Consider the following 23,037-nt stretch of genomic DNA (forward strand, 5'->3'; position numbering starts at 1 on the left):
GACACAATGTTCCCCCTGGACACGGCCTGTCTGATATCATGTCTGTAGAGAGACGTATATTTCATGCTGACATTTTATATAAAGTAATTACAGGGAAACTGTCGCCAGGTTTTACCCCATTAAACTACTATTCCCCTCAGGGTATGAAATGTCCTTTTTTAGAATTCACTCTTTTATATGAAATCTTTTACCTATATATAAAAAAAAAAATCTCCCCGAAAGTCCTATGAAAATGAGCAGAGAAGAGTCATATTCACCTGAGATGAGTCATGTTTAGAGACTACAGGGGGAGTGTCACTTCAGATGCCCCTATCTTTCTGTCTGTAGTACATAGAAACATGGAAATCATATTTCAGATAAGAATCTCATCTTTTAGATTGCACCTGACTTGTGGTGCTGTGAGCTACAGAACTATAAATAAAGAGAGTTTAGATGTAGGTGGGAACTCCATCTTTTATCTGCAGCTCACATTCCCAACCATGTCTATAACTTCCCGTATCTGTAGTTATGTAGATTACACAACCTGATGTGATCTGAAAAATAATTTTATTATCTTTAATATGGCTCTAAAATGTTTCTATGCTCAGTACAGCAAAACATGGGGACTCTCCACTACAGCCTCCAAACTTACCAATACAATGGATAGGGGTAAGTCGAATGACTTACCACCGTACGGAAAAGTGGACGTTTACAAAATGGTGTTGACACGTTCCAGTTTGTCACAGTGGAATCCGTATATTTGAAAGTGCATAATCAAAGACTGTGCGTTTCACCTCTCACTCTGGGTGCTTCCTCAAGAAATCAAAGGTGCGCCTTATAAATGAACCGCACTTACAGACAACAGCTGCCTTGAACTGTGCACAGGTCTGCCACCTGCTGGTCATTCATCCTTATAATCAGGTGCGCCTTATATATGAACCTAGACGGTTTAGCAGGCATTTATTGATAGTGTGCCTTATAGTCCGAAAAATACTGTATATACTTTGGTGAGCATGTACGTACAGCAAAACGTAAAGAGTGTAAAAAGTGTGTAAATATAAAATGGTAACAATAACCACAAGACTATAAATAACATTATATATTTGTACAACCTCAAATTTAATTTGTATACGTAAATGGATAACTAAAAGTATCACTAAGTCGCTGAATTTCATGTGACTCCATGGGGCACATTTACTTACCCGGTCCGGAGGAGATCCTGAAAGTGTATTGTCTGACGTGCTGAATGTGTCGCTTCCTCGCTCAGGTCCACCATCTTCCTCCCGCTGCATGTAAGTGCATGGCTTGTGACACCATTTTTAGGTCAAATCTCGCGCTCTGTCCAAATCCATCCTTCGATTTGTGTCGCATGAAAGCCGGCACGATTGCGCCAAAATCTGATTGCGTGCGACACAATCCCCTTTTAAATGTGGCGCAAATCCGAAAACGGCTGAATATCTGGCGTTTGTGTGGTCCGCAGACCCTTAATAAATAAGCCCCATGTGTTACAATTATTGGCCCCAATGTCTCACACTCAGCACTTTCCTACAATGAGGACTTCTTGTCCGCTTAACCTACTCGTAAGCGCATTTTCAACGCAACAATCAGTGATTATATCCTATGAATTCTTCACCCATGTTACAACCTGCTGCGGCATCTAAATGATCTACTAATACTAATATATGGCGTGGGGGGAGCTGCAGCAATGTGTCGCTAGGTCTTATTTTCAGGGGAGGCCTTGTATTTCTAAGCATCAAAAAAAATTCCTCTAGGCCTTATTTTCAGGGTTTCCTATTTTCAGGAAAGCAGGGTATATTATATATATATTTTATAAAATCTTTTATTTATGGTCTTGGGCTCATTGTTACCATTTTAAATTGATATACTTTTTACACTCTTTGCATTTTGATAACAGTATGTGCATACTACCACACAGAAGTATACATGTAAAATAACTATACATTACTGCAGCTTTAAATGGTAAAAGATTCCCTGGAATTCATTTATTTTTATGCAAATGAGGATTTCGGTGCACAGTGGGTGTGGCCATTAGGTCTAGTGGACATTCCCTTGTCCAGTGTTACATGCCGGGCAGGGCCTGTCAATCGCTCCCCACATCACTGACAGAGAAGAGCCCTTTTTATGATATGCCCAAGTTATGTGAAAAAAACGGATGTCACAGCTTGGTTTTCAGGATCTAAAAAGCAAAGGGGATCGTGTAGTCCTGTGCATTGTTTTCTCTGCTTTACAAATGAGACAGATGGGCTCTTGGGGGCGTTACCAGAGGTCTCCTGTGCTCTGACATCAGAGGCTGTAACACAGTGCAGGAACACTTTCCCCTCCCACTGTGTGAACTTACAGCAAGGGGTGGGGTTACGGATGGAGAAGGTGTGGGAGACTTTCTTTGACGATGCTCTGGCTCCGATCCCTGCTCGGGGCCATTGCACGCACAATGATGTCGGACGCTTGCTGACATCGGTACACAGTGTGATGTCAGCAAGTACCTGATATCATGGTGCACGCAACGGAACCGTGCAGAGACACGGAGCCAGAGCATCGCCGAAGAAAGTCTCTCACCCCTTCTCCATCCGTAACCCCACCCCTTGCTGTAAGTTCACACAGTGGGAGGGGAAAGTGTTCCTGCACTGTGTTACAGCGGGGGGTCTTAAAATGGAGACTACAGTGTGTGTGTGTTAATTAGAAACTCGAGTATAAGCCGAGTAAGGGTTTTTCAGCACATTTTTTTGTGCTAAAAAACTTGGCTTATGCTCGAGTATATACGGTAATTTTTTTCTAAATTTTTGCAGAATTCACCTTTTCTTCACAAATAAATGCATAATATATCAATCAAAATTTCACACTAACTTGAAGTACAAAATGTCACGAAAAAAACAAACTGAAAAACACTTGGATAAGTTAAAGCCTTCTAAAGTTAACAGATAAAGTGGCAAGTTTTGAACACTAGGGTTTGGTCATCAAGGCACAAATGACCTTGGTCACTAAGGGGTTAATATCTGGTTATATCCATCTTTGGCATTCGGTAGAGCTGTCTGTCACCACATAATACAATTCCATGCATATGTGGGAAACTAGATACAAACAGGTTTTGGAAATGGCAAGGTCTGATGTGATGCCATATGGGGGCGGCTCTCAGTACTAAGTTTAATACGGATGGAGCAGTGCAGACGCATCATTTTTTTCATGTATTTCAGTCCGATGTTTTTATGCCCTGAACTAAAGCTGGGGAGAAAAAAAACAACAACAGCCAATGACCCAAAAAGTACATCAAAGTATCATTATTAAGGCTTTTTTCCCCCAAAATATATAATTTCTCATCCAATCTGCGGAGCCATGTGCTTGTGTATGGGTGGATGATGAAGTATACGGTTACCTGCTATGTAACAATGATAGACCACAAGAACACGACGCATCATATAGATAAAGGATGAAATTTATTTAGAGAATTTGCCTTTACAGCAGATAACTAAGAAAAAGAGATAAATTAAAGCTAGTTACAAAGAAAACTTGCATATTACAGGAACAGTCATGACTTGTACAGTTATAACTTTTTACATTATTTACACATTAACATAAAATAATTAACTTCTGTTTCGTTTCAATTTTTACAGCATTTAGAAAAACAACACAATAGCGTTTAGCGTAGAGTTCTGTGTCACCGGAAAATCCGCAAGGTGAGCCCCACCGCTGCCCCCTGTATTAGGGGCAGCCCTGCAGCGGGGTCTTTACATGACACCTACATGTACCTCAGTACAGGCATGTATATAGAGGTATACAAGGTACTAGAGACCTCCTGAGCATCCGGGACTCCCTTCTAGTGCAGTCCAGTTAGTACTACACAATACATGACACCACAGAGAGAATGGATGAAATGGGTTGTCATACAAGGTCCAATAATGAATGATTTACATACATTCTAGTTTTATTTCATATTATATTAATATTTCATTTATAACACGAGCTGAAACCAAATATATAACGAGCTGAGCCATATTCTGTCTATAACCTATACATCACCATCAGATCCTATATGTGAAATAGAAATCTGAGTCTGTCACCCGGAAGTTACAATTTGTGGGTCATTTAGGGATATGAAATTTATAGAGTAGGTAAAGAGAGAAGCTGTGGGAATCTGATCTATTCTCTACATCGCTCTGATACTGATCCGATGGTTACGGTGTAGCCAAAGAAGTAGCCCTCGAGTGGTGGATAACCCTTTAAAGCAGCAGTTCCCAACTCATAGTGGTCGCCTAAGACCATCCGATAAAACTCAGACACCGATCCAGAGCCATAATGAAGCCAGGAGGCGGGATCAGCTGTCTTCCACGGTCCGCCTCCTATCTGTAACACAGTGTGGCACCTCCCCTTGCCATAGGTCTGCCCCGCCCCCAGCATAAGACTGTGCCCCCTTGATGACTCCCAGACAGAAGAGGAGTCGATCATAACGTGGGCACAATGCCAGGAGAATGGAGACTGTTTGGGCATGGTGCCAGCCAGTGCTACTTCAGGTAGGCACACTTTGCAAAGTGAAGAATTTAGTTGAGGTAGGTTACTCATTACACAGTAATTATGGGCATCTTTTATAACATTTTTTTTCTATGATTCTATATATCGCAAAGATGGCAAAGGGTGCTCCGATCACAGGTGTTAGCTGCAATATGAAGCAAACACCTGGGCTGTATGGAGAGACTCAGCCCGTGTTCCACCTCCATAACACTCTTTGCGGCAACCAATCTTAAAGGGGGTTTTCCCAAGAACCAGAGAAAAAAATAAGGTGATGCTTCGTTCTCATGCTGCTTCTGAATTCCACTTTGAAACACAATTCAAAGGCAGACGGGAGGAATTACTACCCATTCCTATTGATAACAGTATTAAAATAACAGATATGTAGTAAAGGGCCACAGCATTATAGGGAGAGTTAGGAACCACTACTTTAAGGGGAGCCTACCAGAAGTTTTAGCCATAGTAAGATGCAGTCAGTGTTAGGTAGTGGGGATCTGTGTAACCGTTGTGTGTGGTGTTGGCAGCATCAGGGCTGTGAAGTATGCATTTATATTCCAGGATTGTAGCTGGACATTGAATACTTTGGTGCACTGGTGTATGCATCTATATTCCAAAATTTTAGCTGTGGTAGTAGAGAACTGTGGTGCACTGGTGTGTGAGATCTCTTCAATATACAGCTGTGCAGCCCCTCCCACCAGCTGTAGCGGCTTCTCTTTGAATCCTACAGTAGTTAGGTTATGGAGGGGGGGGGGGCGGCTCGGGGTTCAGTTCGCTGCTACCCAAGCTACAGTCCTGGAATATAAATGCAGTTTTCGCAATTTTGCTGTTACTTACAACACACACAAAGGTATGGTCCCACAGATCTCCAGGACCGATACCAAACACTGTCTGTAGCTTTTTCTGGTTAAAACTGCTGACAGATTCTCTCAGAAACATGAATCTTTACCAGTTAAAAAGGAAAGAATTGAAAGGTGATCCATCCATTATACCATGGTCTATGGTAGTGGTGGGTTTATTATTTATCTGTATGTGACTGTTGGGGGTATTGGGTTATTTTATGTAATGACTAGCTACACTTATATATAAGAGCACAGCACGCATATTGGCCAGCGTCTGATTCCTCACAGACACACAAGATACCAGATCTTGCTAGAATTCATTTTCCTTTGGCTAAATATCATTATCTCCAATGATATCACAGCTGAGGGAGGCAAACCATTTCATCCAGTCATACAAATAGAAAGAGCATCAGTGATAGGCGTGTATATGGAGAGGAGTGGCGCTACTATCCGCCCTGTCCTGCAGGGGACGTGTCCAGATCGGGAAGGATGGGGGGGGGGGAGGAATGTCATGGGGAAAAGTCATCTTTAAAACAAAGAAAACACAAAAGAATAACGTACAATCAGAAGCCATTCTGTAACATTGTAACTTGTTCATACAGTTGTGATTTGCATTGCAGTTACGTTGGCAGTGGAGGGAATGACCCCTCCCCAGGCATGCATGTGCCGCCCGCATCTAATACAGTTCTGTGATATTAGACCACACTCCGCACACACATATAAGTGCTCTTATTTCTTACAAAGCAACTTGGGTGAGGTCTCAAGCAGCAATAAGTCAAATAATGCATTTAAAGCTTCAAGAAAGGTGCTTTATACCCAACATACACCCCATAGGCGCAGCCTAGTGCCAGGCCGGGGGGTGCACCCACACAATATACTAAAATACTGGAAAGGAATAGATGTGCACTAATATACAAGGAAAGGAGGGGAGGATCGTGGGGACCTGGGATATTTGGCTTTTCAATAATTTTTTTTTTTTTTTTATATTTACAGCATTTGTACATTATACTGAAACTAATTAACAACACTATTCTTCAATGTCTGGAGCAAACAGTGAAGTTACTAACTTGAATTATTAATATTTCCAAGAGGTTGTTTAAAGATTAGAAAAATATGGGCTCCTTTTGTCACAAGATAGCGCCTCTCCTTGTCCACAGGTTGTGCGGGTTATTGCAGCGGAGTCCCATCAAGTTCAAAGACAAAAGCCACAGACAGGTAGGTGCGGGGCCATTTTAAGGTTTTCTAATTCAGAACAACTCTATCTATAGGCAGATCTATAGGAAGATACAAGTGACAAACCAGTGGCAACGTCCCTGTAGAGAGTGAATGTAGTGATCACCTTCTGCACAGATGAATATGGAAGCAGTGGTCACACCGATATCTGTCCAGGCCTTACTGATTCAAGTCATATGTAATGTACACATTCTGCATCATAGGGAAGGTCACACATCTAGAAGTACAGCGACACCAAAAAGATCCTGATAGGTTTTACATTACAGATAACCAAACCCACTGATTTAGGCAGTTATCGTGTGTATGGGGGTTCAGGAAAACAAGGAGATTGGGAAGCCATGGAATAGGAGTCCTGGCAGCTGCTTAAATCACACTCCCCATGACAAGTGCATTCTGAGTGTGCATGTGTATGAGAGAGTTGGGAGGAATAGCTTGTTATGCCTACTCATTTTATTCTTAATCTGACTTAATAACCCTCTTTAAAAAAAAAAAAATCTTTAATGGGTTCTCCTAGTAATATAACATTTGACTCCTGTATCAGATCAGAGCACGTCTGTGTAATGGGTGTCTAGTGACACAAAATTTTACCCCTGTATTAGGACAGAGCTCCATGAATGTCCATCTGATGTAACGGGTTCTCCTAGTGACATAACATTTTACCCCTGTATTAGGACAGAGCTCCATGAATGTCCATCTGATGTAACGGGTTCTCCTAGTGATATAACATAGGATCCCTGTATTAGGACAGAGCTCCATGAAAGTCCATCTAAAGTAGTGGGTTGTCCTAAGGAGATAACATATGACACCATGTATTAGGACATACTACATACTAGAGTGATCTGAAATGTAACAGATGTCAAGTTTCATGTGAATATTTTCTCATAAGGAAATAGATGAGTGTGTATATCTCAAAAGTAAGTTGGAATAAGTGGCTGATAGACCCAAAAGTTTATCCCTTCTCCCCCTCTGGCTTCCCCCTTGAATGGGTGTAACTTGTACTATACTGTATGAGGGAGAAGATATGAGCAGGTGACCTGTAATGACAGCAGATAGGTGGGGGAAGTTTAGGTTTTCTGCGGCCCTCGCCTGAGTGTGCACATTCTGCATTGGATCCAGGGCAGGACTACAACTCTCATTTTCAGTGATTGTCTCGTATTTCAGCCGATATGGTGAATGCCTTGTGTAAAGTGCATAGTGGTACCAGAGAAACCCCTATCTACACTGATATTTTAACATCCCCCACTCCCCACCCAGCACCTGATTACACTGCATGTTTAGTGCCATTACATTCACTAATCTGTTAAAAAAAGCCAAAAGAAACCGGGGCTTAAAAAGAATTTAGTTCATAGTAAAGTAACTACTTCCATATTGGGAAGTGCGGACATGGGAACAGGGATAGCCGGGAGCAGCGATACGTCAGTCCTATAGAGAGGAATGGTCACTAATGTTCTAATAACACAGGAAACTTGGGGCCCCCGGTCTTATAACTGGGAGGTCTAACGCTTGGTGCCCTGATACTTATGCCCAATGGGGCCCATATTTGACCTCAGTGGGTGACCCGTTATGTCTACAGCCACTAGCTGACCAAACCAAAATATCAAAACTACTAAACCAATGGGATATTCCCATCTTAGTCCCACAGTGATACATACATTAAACGGGGACGGCTGTGTGGAGTGGGGGAAAAAGATCATTAAAAACGAGCTTTAGGAGCGTTACTATGGGTACATCACATTGCTCTTACACAAGTCCCATTATATAGACACTGGGGGAGATTTATCACAAGTGTCTGAGGTAAAATTGTTCTAGTTACCCATGGAAACCAATCAGAACTCAGCTTTCATTTTATACAGAGCTGTGGGAAAATGAAACATGAGCTCTGATTGGTTGCAATAAGTAACAACAACAACAGTTCTGCTGTGAGACACTTCTGATAAATCTCAGAGAAAATATGACCCATATAAAGAAGGTGCTGTGTGACTGACAAGGTGTATTAGAGAGTTAACATATATAACAAGAAGGAACAGAAGCCATAAACTTCCACAAAATATAAAAAATATGTTTTTTGTTTTGCTTAAAAGAGAACAGAATCTATGCAAGGGTGAAGTTTTACTGCAGCCACAAAGGATACTTGGCATAGACCTGACTATCTCATATTTTGTACAGCCTACAGCGCCCCCTACTGCCCAAAACCTGTTTGTACCAACCACAAGACAACAAATAGAGATGAAGTCTCCTCGCCAAGTACTGCCAAGAAAGGAAATTAATGGCTAAATCATTTCATTAGGGGTTAAGTCGCTCTTATCCTTGAGAAATATACAATCCTATGCAGAATGACCACAAAACTACCGGGAGGAAAGTAGCAGCAAATAACAGATGGCCACCAGACACAGAGCTAGAAGGGTGGACGCCTTCTCAGTGGTGACGCTGGTCCACAGACCAATGATGAACCGTAATGAAGATTGGACCATGGGGCCCTTAGCTCTTACACGGGGTTAGGAGGCTTATCCGCTGGTGACTGCTCCCATGATGCTTTACAGCAAAGGCTCCAGAAACATGGCAGAAGAAGTGGTATGGAGATTTCCAAGGAGCCGTATATTAGCAGTATTGCAAACCTCTGTATAACAAGCGAATGGAGCAGGAGATTGTCCACTAGTCCTGTATCCAGTCATTACCATATGGTAGCCAATATCCCAGTGGAATGAGAATATACAGTAATCCGCATGTACACATGTCCATATTGGAAGATCATCAGCAGAAGATCTCTTCATCCTGAGACACTCCCTCCACCAGAACAGTATCTGAAAAAGCAATATATAAACAGTCACACTCCAAAACCTTTTATAGCACAGCAACTATTAATGTAGCAAGTTTGTATGTCATACCCTAAAATATAAATCTTTAATATAGACAAATACAATCTAATTCAGTGGGGGTCTAATTGCTGGGAACCCACCAATCACGAGAACAAGTTGTGTCTGTTAGATTAGATGGTTAAAGGGAACCTATCATCAGGATTGGCATATTTACATGGAAACAGGTTACAATAACCTCTGGCATGTTGATTTAAAAAATCCCTCTGTCATGCATCTGAATCCCTCTGGGACTCTCCACAAGCTACTGGCAGGGAGCCAGAAAGGATTATAAAACTTTGGAATTACTCAGATGTACCTCAAAGGAACCTGTCATCATATAAAACTGACCTTCCTAATGACAGGTTCCCTTTAAGCATGGGTACTGCTGCTCCATTTAATACTATACTTTTGGAAATTTTTGTGTAGGAAGATCTCAGAACTCTCAAGTATTGAGTGTTTTTTTTTTCAAAAATGGATGTATAAGGAAAATATAAAGCATGATCCTATAACTACGACTCACCAGAGCTGGGGCAATGGTTTCCTTTAGATTTCTTCTTTTTCTCTTTTTTGTCCTTTGTTTTGGATAAGTTAAACAGGCGATTGGTGGCAGGGCCCTCCGCTGGTTTGCTAGTTTGGCTCCCGAGTAAACTGAAGTGGCCTTTTCCTTTCTGTTTACTCTCAGTCCGTGACAATGTGTCCTTTTTGGATACAGCGGAGGTTTTAGAGTCCAAGTGCTCCTGTTTTGGTGCAATAGAATTAACTCTTTTTAGAGATTCTGTGCTTCCAGGCATTAAAGGGTCCCGGGTTGGCTTTTCTTGTGGAAGTGGAACCTAAAATAATTTCAACAGTCATTTACATATGTTATGTATGGTACTTACCTATTCTATTTCCACTACTATTTAATACATTATTAATAACCTGTAACAGCACACATACATGCCAAATATATGGATGTTTCCCACATAGCCTGACACTCCTGTTCGGATCCCCTCTCAGTCTCTAGCTCCAGGTCCCCCCAAGGATAAAATGGTTTTGTCAATCAGTGGTGACCCTTATAGTATGGTACCCAGGACAATCACAGCACAAATGTGATGCTTTCATTTTATGGCAGTGATATGGGGAAGTATGTCATATAAAACTACATCTTGCTTTACTTATATCTTACTTTATATCTGCCCACAACTATTGGGTTGCAAACAACGGACACCAAAGACAGTACATAAGAACATGTTTTCGGGCCGTGTGCTAGCTGTTGTTTCAATAGATAGGCATATTTTTATGGGTTTACACACGGCGGTGGTTTCCATATCCCCTTGTCTGAGCTGGGGATATTATCCAATGCAGATCCTAATGCTGCCCCTGTTTTTGGCAGAAGGCTGTAGAAATCACAACCTTGTGTATGATCCCATAGAAATAGATGGAGCTGTGGGTTATCCACTGAAACAACGGCATTTTTAGGCCACTACAGATGTCTAGTTTGTTACTCTCTACACCTCAATGACTATACTACCTGCTGCTCTGTCTGCTGCTTCTCCTGCTTTACAATGTCCTGTAGCAGTTGCTCCACCTTTTCTTGTTCAGTAAAGGACTTTGGTTTTGAGGTGGTCCGGGTGATGGGTCTCTTCTCGCTTAGCCGTAGCTTCTGATGCTCGATAAAGGTGTCTTGCTGCAGCACCACGGCCTATAGTAGTAGGGGACAGAAATTAATCCACTTTATAAAGAATAATGTGTTAATAAAACAAACTTTTTACCAAAAACACAAATTACCTGCAAACTGCTCAGGAGTTTATGAAGATTGCTGACAGTCTGGAGAACGTGCTGCAGGGGGGGAAGGGAAAGTAAAAAAAAATCATTGGATACTTGGAATGAAAGGTAAGTAGTTTCCTCACACATGCCATATATAAAGACCTACTTACCTCTCCATTTCTCTTCAGCATAACACTGGGGCTCACTCCCTACAGGTAAAGAAAGTGTTGTGTGAGGAAGATTTATTTACAAGGGGTCGCGCTCTATTCAGTTTTGCCTTATGGTTACATAAAGCTGGCCAGTATGTCATGCTGCAAAGGCAGACGTATCCACACATTCAGTCCAATGCATGGACACATTGTGGTCCTATCATATATTGGACTTTAGGAGATGTGATCAGTAATGTCCCTCTACACAGGACCATCAATAAAAAAGCTTGACTTCAGTGTTAAACTCTCCGCCTCCTTAACTTCATCAAACCAATTTACATTTCACTTCAAAGTTGATTCTCTGGATGATGCCAACCCACCAGGCCATGAAAGGAACATGATATCTAGAAGATGCTTGACAACATACTGGTAGTTGTTTATTAAGCCAATTTCTGATGACAGGTTCCCTTTAAGTACTAACTGCTGGGATTACACACTGCAGACATAAATGGCCACATGTTTCTACATGAGAATAAACTATCTGTCATGTTGCAGCGGAGATTATATCAGTTTTGGTCAGATAAAATATTAACTTTTACCTTTTTCAGGACACTGTCCGATTCTGTCCTCCGTAAATCCTGTGCATCCTCTCCCTCATCTTTCTCGCCACCTTAAAGCATAAATGGATCGATAAGTAACTTAGTATTAACATGGGCAAAAAGCTTCCTCTACACAGGAACACCCGTTGTGCAACCAAAGATCATACTTTTCACACACCATAGCACTGAATGTGAAATGGGTTGCATTGATATTTGCTGGTCTCTATGACAGATGCGACTGTATTGCAAATTTAGTGTTGTAGTTGCGATATGCAATTGGACCCTATTCACTTTCATTTACACTTAGCAAAAGTGTGATCTTTAGTTACAAGAGGAGTATTGTGAAGATCACTGTGTACCACATTCTTAATAATTCAATGTTTCGGGTATAATCGCTAATGTGCACCAGAAGCCATGAAAAGTTAAAATGAAGATGTGTAGAATGTGTGCAGTTATATACCCTACACACAGGTTACATGTGCATTCTCCATACAGCGCATTGTACTTACTTTTAGAAGCATTAAGTTGATGGCTGTCAAACCCTCCAAAAGTTTCTGCTCTTCGAGGAAGAGAAACTGAACCCAATCCAGCCTCTAGGTCTGCAGGACTGGGAGCCTGCTGAACTATGCTACTCCACAGATTCTGGTTTAACAAGACTTGAAGGGTCTCAACTGTAAAATCAAATAAACATAGTTTATATATTTTTTTTCTGTTTTATCTTTACCTCCTTCTAAACCTTATAACGGACCCTTGCAGTAGCAGACCCCTCAGGTAATGTCATTTCTAGATATCACTTTTTCATGTGAAATCTCTCCTATTTACCTACCAAAAAGGCCTTAAATGTCATAGGAAAAAAAGTGATTCTTCTCTGCTCATTTTCCTGAGACGAGTTACATTTGGAAGCGGGGCATCATGTTTTTGGTACTAGATTAAAGAGAATTCCGTCTTTCAAATTGGCCTGAATTCTGTGAACTACAGAGGAGGAAATATTGGCAGGTAACATAGTGGGGAATGTGCTCTGCTGATAAACATCCAATTCCTGTTTCTCCAGTTCTGTGGTGCAATAATCGACAAGCCACATGTGATTTGAAAGATGAAATTCTTATCTCTAAAGGGGTTTTCCCACAAATTTAAGTTAGGCCCTATCCACAAGGTAAGGCCTAACCTGATCGGTTGGAGACTCAGTGAGGAGACAACAGCTTACGAAAACGAGGGGTCTGATGGGGTCCCATATACCTCAGTTGGACCCCTGGTCGTTCCATTAGAGTAATGGAGCAGACGGCCGCACATGACCGTTCTGCTCCATAAATCTCAATGGAGTCGCTGGAGCTTGCCAAGCGGGCTAGTAGGACAGTGGCGTAAAAGCTGCTGACAGGTTCTTTTTAGGTTTCTAAAAAGACTCTGCAAGGGAATTACAATTTAGTTGCTCCCCCCATAAATTCCAAATCCAGTGTTCCCAGCTGCCTCCACATGTTCAATTCATAATAGTATCATTCTAATCATACAGATTGATAATAGAAAAATCTGCAGGAATACTAGAAGACCCTCAGTACTGCATACTACCCGCACACATATGTTATTCTGTGAGTTTGGTATAATTGTTACAGGAAGGTGATAAGATAAGAACTTATACCCTCTTTTATTGCACTTTTGATTAAAGTCTCCCCCTTTGGAGCCTCTTCTGTGTTCGCTCGGAAAAGAATTCTTCCTGCCGTCGAGAAATTCCTTTCATGACTACTCCCATCCACCAAGGTCAGGAAGATCTTCTCTTTTTCTTCAAGTAAAGTGATAATTTGATCATCTTTTTGCTGTAGTTGCTCTGTTATTGCAGGAGAAAGTAAACATAAAATCAGTCACATAGTCTTGTACTGAATAGTCATTGCTTATTCATGCACTGCTGCCATCTACTGGTTATGGAGTGAATTCTAGAGAACTTGTCATTCGTTTCACTGGTTAATTATTTGTCACCTGATCAATAACAACTTCTTTATTCCTAGTAAAAGTGGTAGATGACCTTCCATAGAGTGTATTTAGACTAATCATGAAGAAGCACCTCATATAATACAAGATGGTTTTATGTATATATGTATCCTAGCCGTGTCTCCCAACAAGAGGTTACAGTTCTGTTCACACATATTAGATCAGCTGGGATCTGTAGGTGGAAAGACCAGTGTGTTTCTATACAAGCCAGGCTTTTACATATTTCATCCACACACAGGAGTGTGGATGAGAAAATGTGCAGTGAAAATCTGTGGTGCAGATACTAAAGGCTACGTACACAGAACTTATATTATTATTACTGTATTTCTTATGGGTTAAATATTGTTATTTCAGAAATAAATTTCCCTCGTTACCCTTCGGCAGAGTTCTCACCCTTAACCTGAAGGCTCTTTGTTCTCATAAGGACACATTCACACCATGTTTTTTGGATTCGATGAGCACATACAACAGGACAGGTCCCAGGATACATTGGAAAAAATACACATTACTCAATGTTTCGGAGTATACGGGTGCACAAGAAGGTTACTACACCATATATATACAGAAAAGATAACTTGGCACTCCTTGTGGGTCAAAAATTGAGAATTTATTTAGTCCAGAATAAACAGTATAGCAGTCCAACAAAAATATTATTTTGCAACGTTTTGATCTTGTAAAAATCAGACCTTGCAATCCGTGCCTGACGAAGGTCGAAGTAGAAATGGAGATGAGATTCGGTGCGGTGCTATGACCGCTGGAGCGCAGGTGGAAAGGAGGAAAAGCAGGCGCTCCCGCTGGAGAGATGAGTGCTCATTTCTCCAGCAGGCAGCACCCGCTTTTCCTCCTTTCCACCTGCACTCCAGCGGTCATAGCACCGCATCTCATCTCCATATATTCTCCATATAAGGGAAGTGCCATCACTGGGGAAACACCCAGAGCATTGGCAGCAGACAAGACAAATGTTATATGCGGCTTTGAACTATAAAAGTTCTTGTCTAATAGAGAGGCTTGTACCTTTTAGTTCTTTGGCTTTGGCGTCCCAATTTCTTTTCTCTTCCTCGGATTCACTCTGAACACCTTCATCCTCATCTTTGTCCCTAAGTAAGAAAAAAAACCAAGGCAGTGAGAGATAACTGGTATGATAGTAATAAGAAGAGCTGGATTTTTGAGTCTGGTAAAACATGGCCGCATACATTGTCTGTGCCGTTTCCTTGATTGTTTCGATCCAGCTGTTCCGCTCCTCCTTGGTGCTAGCAAGTACTTCTACCAATTCGGGGTCTTTTCCAACCATGCTGATCAGGAACAGGCCCTTCTCATCGTGTGCCACCTCCCGCACAATGAGATTCTTCAAGGAAATCACCGTTGATTTTTGCTCCTTGAAGAATTAAAAAATCAGGGGAAAATTTAAAAAAATGTAATAAAGGATAATACTTTGCTATTGTCAATTACCAACATTTTTCAAAACAAAAGGCTACAGGCACCACAACATGAGCTGTTCTCAGATCCATATGTCATCAGTGTGTAATCTGCTGCGCGTCCACAAAGATCTGTGTGTGATTCACATGTGATCAGTAGGCACTAGGGAGTAAATTGCTGCCAGGCACTTCTAGCATTGGGCTTGTCTTTGCAACAACAAAACGTGAGAATGTTGATAAATAACATGGTTAACCTTTAACAGCTTATTAGAGAATTAGGAGACCCTCAAACATATTAGATGGTCACATGAATTACATTTGAAGTGTATAAATTACTTTTTACCCAGTTGTACGTGTATCATTAGTGGAACATGGGCTTAATAAAAATCTACCATCAAAACCCATCATGATAAACCAGGGACACATACTCCTAGATCCAGCCCCTGTGACTGAGGTTATCTTTGTATAAACTTGTTATTCATGGACTCCTTCCTTTTAAAATGAACATTAAAATTATGCAAATGACTCAGAAGGGCTCTGGGGGTGTTACCAGAGCTCCCCTGTGCTGTTGCTTCACACTGCCTCCCCCTCTGATCCCTCAGTCTGCAGTAATCACAAAATGGGTAAGGGATCAGCCGGTGAAGCTACAGTAAGGATGGGCACTGGTGACGCCCCAAATAGCACTTCTGACTCATTAGCGTAATTAAATTTTAACCCCTTAACGACCTGGCACTTTGTAACATATTGCACTTTATAGTGACGGTATTAAATATTCCATGGCGCGTACTGGGAAGCGGGAAAAAAATTCCAAATGCAGTGAAAATGGTGAAAAAACACATTTGCGACGTTTTCTTGTGGGCTTGGATTTTACAGCTTTCACTGTCGCCCCAAATGACATGTCTAATTTATTCTTTGGGTCGGTATGATTATGGGGAGACCAAATTTGTATAGGTTTTATAATGTTTTCATACATTTACAAAAATTAAAACCTCCTGTACAAAAAAAGTTGTGTTTTGTGTTTTCATTGCTATCATTTTTAGGATTGTGCGACCTTTAGATCACTTTTTATAGATTTTTTTAAAAATGGCAAAAAAGTGCCATTTTCGACTTTGGGCGCTATTTTATGTTAGAGGGTTAAATGCAGTGAAAACCCGGTATTATATTTTGCTAGCTCGGGCATTTTCGGATGCGGCGATACCTAATGTGTTTATGATTTTTACTGTTTATTTATATCAGTTCTAGGGAAAGGGGGGTGATTTGAATTTTTAGAGTTTTTTTTATTATAATTTTTTTTTTTCTTTAACTTTTTTTCATTTTCACTTTTACTATTTTTCAGACTCCCTAGGGTAATTTAACTCTAGGTTGCCTGATCGATTTTATAATATACTGCCATACAACAGAATGGCAGTACAGGCAGTCCCCGGGTTACATACAAGATAGGGTCTGGAGGTTTGTTCTTAAGTTGAATTTGTATGCAAGTCGAAACTGTATATTTTATAATGGAAGTTCTAGACAATTTTTTTTCATTTGCTCCAGTGACAATTGGAGTTTCAAAATTTTTGGTGTAATTGGACCAAGAATTATCAATAAAGCTTCACTACAGACATCTTACAGCTGATCAGTGCAGTCTGGGACTATAGTAAAGCATCCAGAGAGCTTCACCAGAGATCACAGTGGGCAGAGGGGTCCGTCTGTAACTATGGGTTGTCTGTAAGTCGGGTGTCCTTAAGTAGGGGACCGCCTGTATATGGGGATTTTCCTCCTCATACATTACTATGTGCAATTAGCACATTGTAATGAATGGATTAAAACGAGACAGCCACGGGTCTTCGACGGATCGCCACTCCCCGATGACGGCACAGGGAGAGATAATCCGCGGCAAGATGGCGGCACCCATGCACCATCTTTTTGAAGTCGTCGGCAGCACTGGTATGGATAACAAATATAACAGATGACCACAGGGAAACAAAAGACCAGGTATATTGACATTTTTCATGCCCAATCATTTGCTGGTCTCAAAGACAGGCCACCACCAAAGACTTCTGGCAGTGACTTACTAACTGTGTACTAAATAAATCAAGGGTGTATGGATGGGTAGCAGGGGGGATGGGAGAGGTAGCTGTCCGTAAAAAAGTGCAGGTCTTAATTTAGGCTCAGGTTCTGGAATAAATGTGCATGCAATTTTCTTTAACTTGTACTTCAGAACTCGTATAAAAAATGACAAGCTTTTTTAATGATCCTCACCAGCGATGCAAAGACATATTTCTGGTCCTTCTCTTGGAGGAAGACTAAAACATCAGACAGCAGAACAGCCAGGGCCTCTGTGAAGAAAAAAACTTTGTCAAATATAACCCATCTACTGTAACCTTCCGACAATTGAGCACAATTTCCCTCTCTGTATGAATAGGGCTCCTGTCTTATAGTGGAAAGTGGGTGACTTGTATGTGGACACAATCTGCCTTAGAAACAAAACTAAGGTCCTACAACTAGTGATTCATCTGGAAAGGATGATTGTTTTCGGGCTATACAGTTCACCAGCAGCAGAAATAGCTCTTAATTATGAGGTTTTCTCCCCTCCCATGCTGATGGAGATACTTCATGGCCAAGAAAACCAGGTTACCGAGTCTTGTAAAGTTGGTGTTGATGGAACAAGGGAAAACAAAATGCTCCTCCAGCAGGGTGGAGACTGGGAGAACTGGTTGTTCTTGGCAGGAGACGACTTGTGGGCGAGAATGACTAACACCGTGATGTCACAGTGTAGAAAAGCTATGCCTCCGAGATGGACCGTGTTCCTCAGATTTAACAGTCTCCCTACTATCAGTACAGGAGATGATCCAAGCCTCTCCAAACCAAGATAACTACATTATCCATCACAACGTCAAGCACTTTACCTTTTGATCTACTGGTCTGGTTGGACCTCAAGAACACAGGACCATCACGAACAAATTTCCGCCTCTTAAGATCCTCCTTGGCAAACATCTGCCCACTCTTCATCCGTTGTATAGACTTGCTGTCTGTCTTACTGTAGATCTCATTGAGGCGCTTCTTCATCTCGTAATTTTTCACTTTGTTATTCACTCCATTTAAGACCTCCTTCACCAAGCTCAGGGCATGCGTCACAGACTGGTGTTCTCCCTCATTTTCTAAAATATCAAATTCTAGTTAGAGAACAGACTAAATGAACCTCTAAAATCATAAACATGTAATACGTTGTCCTCATTTGGAGAGGTTTTCCCATCCATAAAGTGAGGTTATATTGCTGGATAAATCGTCATGACTGGTGAGGTTCCTACAACTTCCCCCTCACCATGACTATCAAGTTGGAAAGCCTGTTAAAAGGAACTTCCCGTCAAAACACATTTTCCCCTATTTGCAGGATAGGCAATACCTTGCTGATTTGTGCGGGTCCTGGTAGAAGGAACCCATGGATCTAGAAAAGGTGGTTGGTTATAATGGAGTGGTAGGTCGAGCATAAGCGCCATCACTCTGTTCCTTGTCCGTGGCACTGATGGAAGTAGCAGAGTGCTGCATATTTGGCTATCAGTGCCATGGAGATGAACAGAAAGGCAGGGGACTTCTGGAACCAAGTGTTCTTTTCTTTTGGGGCTTCATTTGACCCGTTCTTATGGTATCCAACCCCGGGACTCCCAACAATCAGCAATTTATTGAGTGGCTCACATGCAATTAGCTAAAACTAATGTAGCTTTATATTATAAGTGTTGAGGTTGAGATTGGGATACAGAGGTTTACTTTTTTATCTTTTGCTATTCCATGACCAGGTATCAAATGTAAAATACGTGCTGCCTATACAGAGGACACTTCATGCCTATAGAAAAGCATCTCTTTACCTTCTGTATAATGCAGAATTCTCTCCAAAATGATTGGATACTTGGTAATCCTTTGTGTAACCAGTAACAGACACTCTGGAATCCCCATTCTTCTTACTAGGGGGCTGCTACTCTTTTTCTGAAAAAAATTACAAAACACAAACCTTGATCAATAAGTTTCAGATATTTCAGATAGAAGGCTAAATAGATTTTTTTTTTGGTAGCACACACTGCATTTAAATAGAAAAATACAAGGGTTTTTTGTGTACCTTCACAAATGCCTGAAACCTTTTGTCTTTAGACAGCAAATCCTTAAAGTAGTCCAACGCTTCCTTGTGGTGGCCACAGAATTTACCATAGGTTTTGACCATACGTTCTGCATTTTCTCCAGAAAACTAAAAAAGAGACACATCAGCACAAAAATAATAATAAAAGTTAGGGAAGGTTGTCTGTTTTCGGTTAACAAAATTAAATTCCTATGAACTGGTTACTACAACTTTCTTCCATGGTTTAATTGGCCGCTATGATGTACTCAATACAATACGCGCTCTGCAATCTCTGTCAGCCCCATAGCGATTAATGGGAAACCGAGACCCCCTCCAATCAGCAAGTAAGGCCCTATCCTGGGAAAACCCCTTTAAGCAATAAACCACATATACACCAATTTAACAAGAGTAATTTGTCACTGTTGTCTTGTTTCTAACTGAATAGACTTGTGGACAGACAATACAGACCTCGGACTAGAAGCCATACAATCAAATGTCTCCCATTGCATTCACTGCCTCGACAAGGGTATATAGAGCAAAATGTGTATGTACACACATATTGCACAGGCACCCAGCAATACAATAATTTTCCCCTAAGGAATTAATACTGTATATATTTGTTACTTAAAGGGCTTGTCCACTTCCAGTAAATAATTGATATTGTTTGTGTAATAGAAAGTTATACAATTTTCCAGTGTACTTTCCATGTCAATTCCTTAGTGTTTTCTAGATCTCAGCTTGCTTTGCTTCTATAGAAAGCATCTAAGTTTACTTCCAATGGATAGGAATCCGTCCATGTGATGTGATGGACACGCTGGTGCACAAGTTGTTATTTTCACTGATAATAGTGTGAGCTGTGTGATAATAACGGCTCGTGCATCTGCAAAGCAAGCAGAGATCTAGAAAACGGTGAGGAATTGATACAGAATGTATACTGGAAACTTGTATAACATTTCCTTACACAAACAATATCAATTGTTTGCTGAAAGTGCAGAACCCCTTTAATACTTGAAAAGGTTGTTTGGTGCAGAGACCAGCAGTAATGGAAGGCGCTGCACTGTACAGGCGGTAAGTATAGGCTTCAACCCCAATCTACTGCCAAATTTCATAATCTTACACAGCCCCTTTAACATGAAAAGAGAACAATCCAAACAGGCGTTACCTGGTGTAAGCAAATATCTCCAATCCTTCTGATGACAAAATTCTTCTCACTTTTTTCGGCCATCGATTCCTTTTTCCTTTCCAACATCCTCTGGAAGAACTGAGAGTGGATGTTCAGCAGGTCTTCCATGCATGGGAAGATCTTCTCAATGACTTGCTGCTCGTACTGCAGTTCGGATGACATCCCCTGACAGTAGATGTCACTCATGATCTTCAGTCTGAGGATATGATGCATCTCGGTCTGCATGAGCTCTGTGCACACAGACAAAGTTATTCATGTAAGCAGAATAAAATAGACGTAACTGGCTATAAGCGGCCATAACATTAGAGACATCACTTTACAAAGGTGAAGTTACACATCCACCTAATAATCATTATTAAGGTTCCCACTGAAACTGCTTTATATTATTGCTATCTGCACCTTCCCAGGGTCTCTGCTATTTATTTGATTTGTTTCTTCATTGCCAAAGAAAATAGAGATCGGTATCAGAAATTTGCTCTTTGTTTCATGTAAAAAAGTTAATAAGCGGTCATGAGTTTTACAAGGAAGTAAGTACATGTTTATCTTGAAGGCAGATAGTGGTTGAGTATACAGATCGTGAACACACAAAGCAAAAGGCGTATAGGACTTCTCACCATAAATAACATCTTGGCGTTTCACAACGTCTTTCATTTGTTGCACAAGGAACACGTTGTCCACAGCTTCACTCCAGGAGGCTTTCTCCAGTTGTCTCGAATCCATCTCAAACTCCCCCATGAGCTGCCCCTCGTATAGGTCAGCGCCTAAGAGCAGAATATACTTATCAATAGAAATCCAAAAGAAAGGGACAGCTACTGTCCACGGATAAGTAGTATACATCTATAAACTTCCTTAGCACTACTCCAGTAATGGTATAATCCTCCTTTATTTCTGTGTTGGGACTAATGCACACATCCGTACGGGGGCCGTGTGATGAGGCCACACAATTTGTGGCTGTATCACTACCCCTACAGAGGTATACGACTCAGTCATGGTACATTGAGCAGATGGTTGTTATTATTTTCTACTGCCTGTGGTTAATGGAGCGTCTACTGACAGGTTCCCTTACTACAATGAACAAATTGTGTTTTAGTCAAGCATTCCAGCCATCCAAAACATACAGTATGGAAAAGAGCTGGGCATAGGATGAGGTATACACTAGGAGGCACCCCTCTGGTCACCATTAACCCCAATGGCTCATCCTAATTGACAGATTAATTGATAATCTCTCATTATTTGCATATAATGTGACACCCGTTAGTCAAGGAAAACTAGGTTGAAATAAGTCAAATGGAAGGCACCCTGAAAATATGTGAACCGACATTTATTGCTGAATAATATTTGCCTTAAAATAAGGTAAATAAGGTTTCCCGCAGGCCATTACCTTCATCGCTCAGCGACTCCAGAGACTCTACTTTACTGGCTTTGTGCAATGAGTCTGTAGATTGTGACAAAGCTCTCAAGCTGCCCAGAAGATTGTCATCACGTCCAAGCCTGGACGAAGAGGAGGGAGGAAAACATTAGTCTAGAACAGGTCAATGGAATGGAATGAAAAAATGTTTCCAATTTATCAGTAAATCTTTTTTTTTTTTTTTTTAGAACATTGCTCGTTCCATTTGATAACTTGGTTCTACACATAAGAGGAAAAAAACTAAACTAACAGGTTTCTTCCCTGTCTTTATACTGCAATATAAAAGTTTCATACCCGGAAATATTTTGTGTGGAGATACTTTTGGATATAGAGAGAGTCTGCGGTCTTCTGGCATTAAAGCCAAGCGTCATCAAGGACTTTTCATCTACTGCCACGATTGCTGAGCGAGGCCGCTCCTTTGGTTGGGAACCTAAAAAAAGATAGACAACCTTTCTAAATCTGTGCAGTCTAGATTTTGCCATAAATGCAACTTTTTGTTTTTTGAATTATAGGAATACACAAGAATATACAGAAGTTGTAATAGACAGGTATCTAGTACTGCAGTTACTTATATAATGGCCCCAAGGTGCAATATCAGACAACACCAAGAGGCAAGAATGGCGCTGTTTCTAGATCTCAGACTACCAAAGCTCAACACCATTTGTTTTCATAAAGTTGATGTTCAACTCTTTTTAGAAAATTGCAAGAATTGTGTTAAAGACGACCAGTAATAATGACAATACTATACAATGCATCAACATCATGATAAAGAACAGGAGAAGATATGCAGACTGTAAACAGTGTCCCATCTGCTGGCAGCATGTTATAAAGCAGGAGGAGCTGAGTATATCGCACAAGATGTCCTATCTGCATTCACCATGTTATGGAGCATGAGGTGGTGAATATATTGTACATAGTGTTCTATATGCAGAAAACATGTTATGAGACAGGCGGAGATGTGCAGATAGTAGATAGTGTCCAATCTGCCGGCAGAATTTTATAGAGCAGGAGGAGCTGAGTAGATTGTATATAAGGTC

At 41.0% G+C, this 23,037-nt stretch overlaps 1 protein-coding gene across 8 annotated transcripts in view; it reads right to left on the reverse strand.

Annotated features, from left to right (window-relative positions):
* Positions 1–6,584: 6,584 nt before the first annotated feature.
* Positions 6,585–23,037, reverse strand: part of AKAP13 (A-kinase anchoring protein 13) — a 139,033-nt gene continuing 122,580 nt past the window's right edge. For 7 of the 8 annotated variants that reach the window (XM_072148543.1, XM_072148546.1, XM_072148545.1 and 4 more), the window contains 18 exons: positions 22,295–22,430; positions 21,974–22,083; positions 21,207–21,353; positions 20,572–20,822; positions 19,413–19,538; positions 19,165–19,282; positions 18,208–18,459; positions 17,561–17,637; positions 15,095–15,276; positions 14,916–14,998; positions 13,555–13,740; positions 12,431–12,592; positions 11,922–11,992; positions 11,344–11,382; positions 11,195–11,245; positions 10,938–11,108; positions 9,948–10,257; positions 6,585–9,373 (listed from right to left, as the gene is read on the reverse strand). In XM_072148543.1, coding sequence (XP_072004644.1) covers positions 9,324–9,373; positions 9,948–10,257; positions 10,938–11,108; positions 11,195–11,245; positions 11,344–11,382; positions 11,922–11,992; positions 12,431–12,592; positions 13,555–13,740; positions 14,916–14,998; positions 15,095–15,276; positions 17,561–17,637; positions 18,208–18,459; positions 19,165–19,282; positions 19,413–19,538; positions 20,572–20,822; positions 21,207–21,353; positions 21,974–22,083; positions 22,295–22,430 — 2,522 coding nt within the window. In that variant the 3' untranslated portion in view covers positions 6,585–9,323. The remainder of the gene's footprint in view (positions 9,374–9,947; positions 10,258–10,937; positions 11,109–11,194; positions 11,246–11,343; positions 11,383–11,921; positions 11,993–12,430; positions 12,593–13,554; positions 13,741–14,915; positions 14,999–15,094; positions 15,277–17,560; positions 17,638–18,207; positions 18,460–19,164; positions 19,283–19,412; positions 19,539–20,571; positions 20,823–21,206; positions 21,354–21,973; positions 22,084–22,294; positions 22,431–23,037) is intronic. The other variant, XM_072148544.1, reaches the window with a different exon arrangement.

This window comes from Engystomops pustulosus, chromosome 4 (genome assembly GCF_040894005.1).
Source record: "Engystomops pustulosus chromosome 4, aEngPut4.maternal, whole genome shotgun sequence".
Lineage (NCBI taxonomy): Eukaryota > Metazoa > Chordata > Amphibia > Anura > Leptodactylidae > Engystomops > Engystomops pustulosus.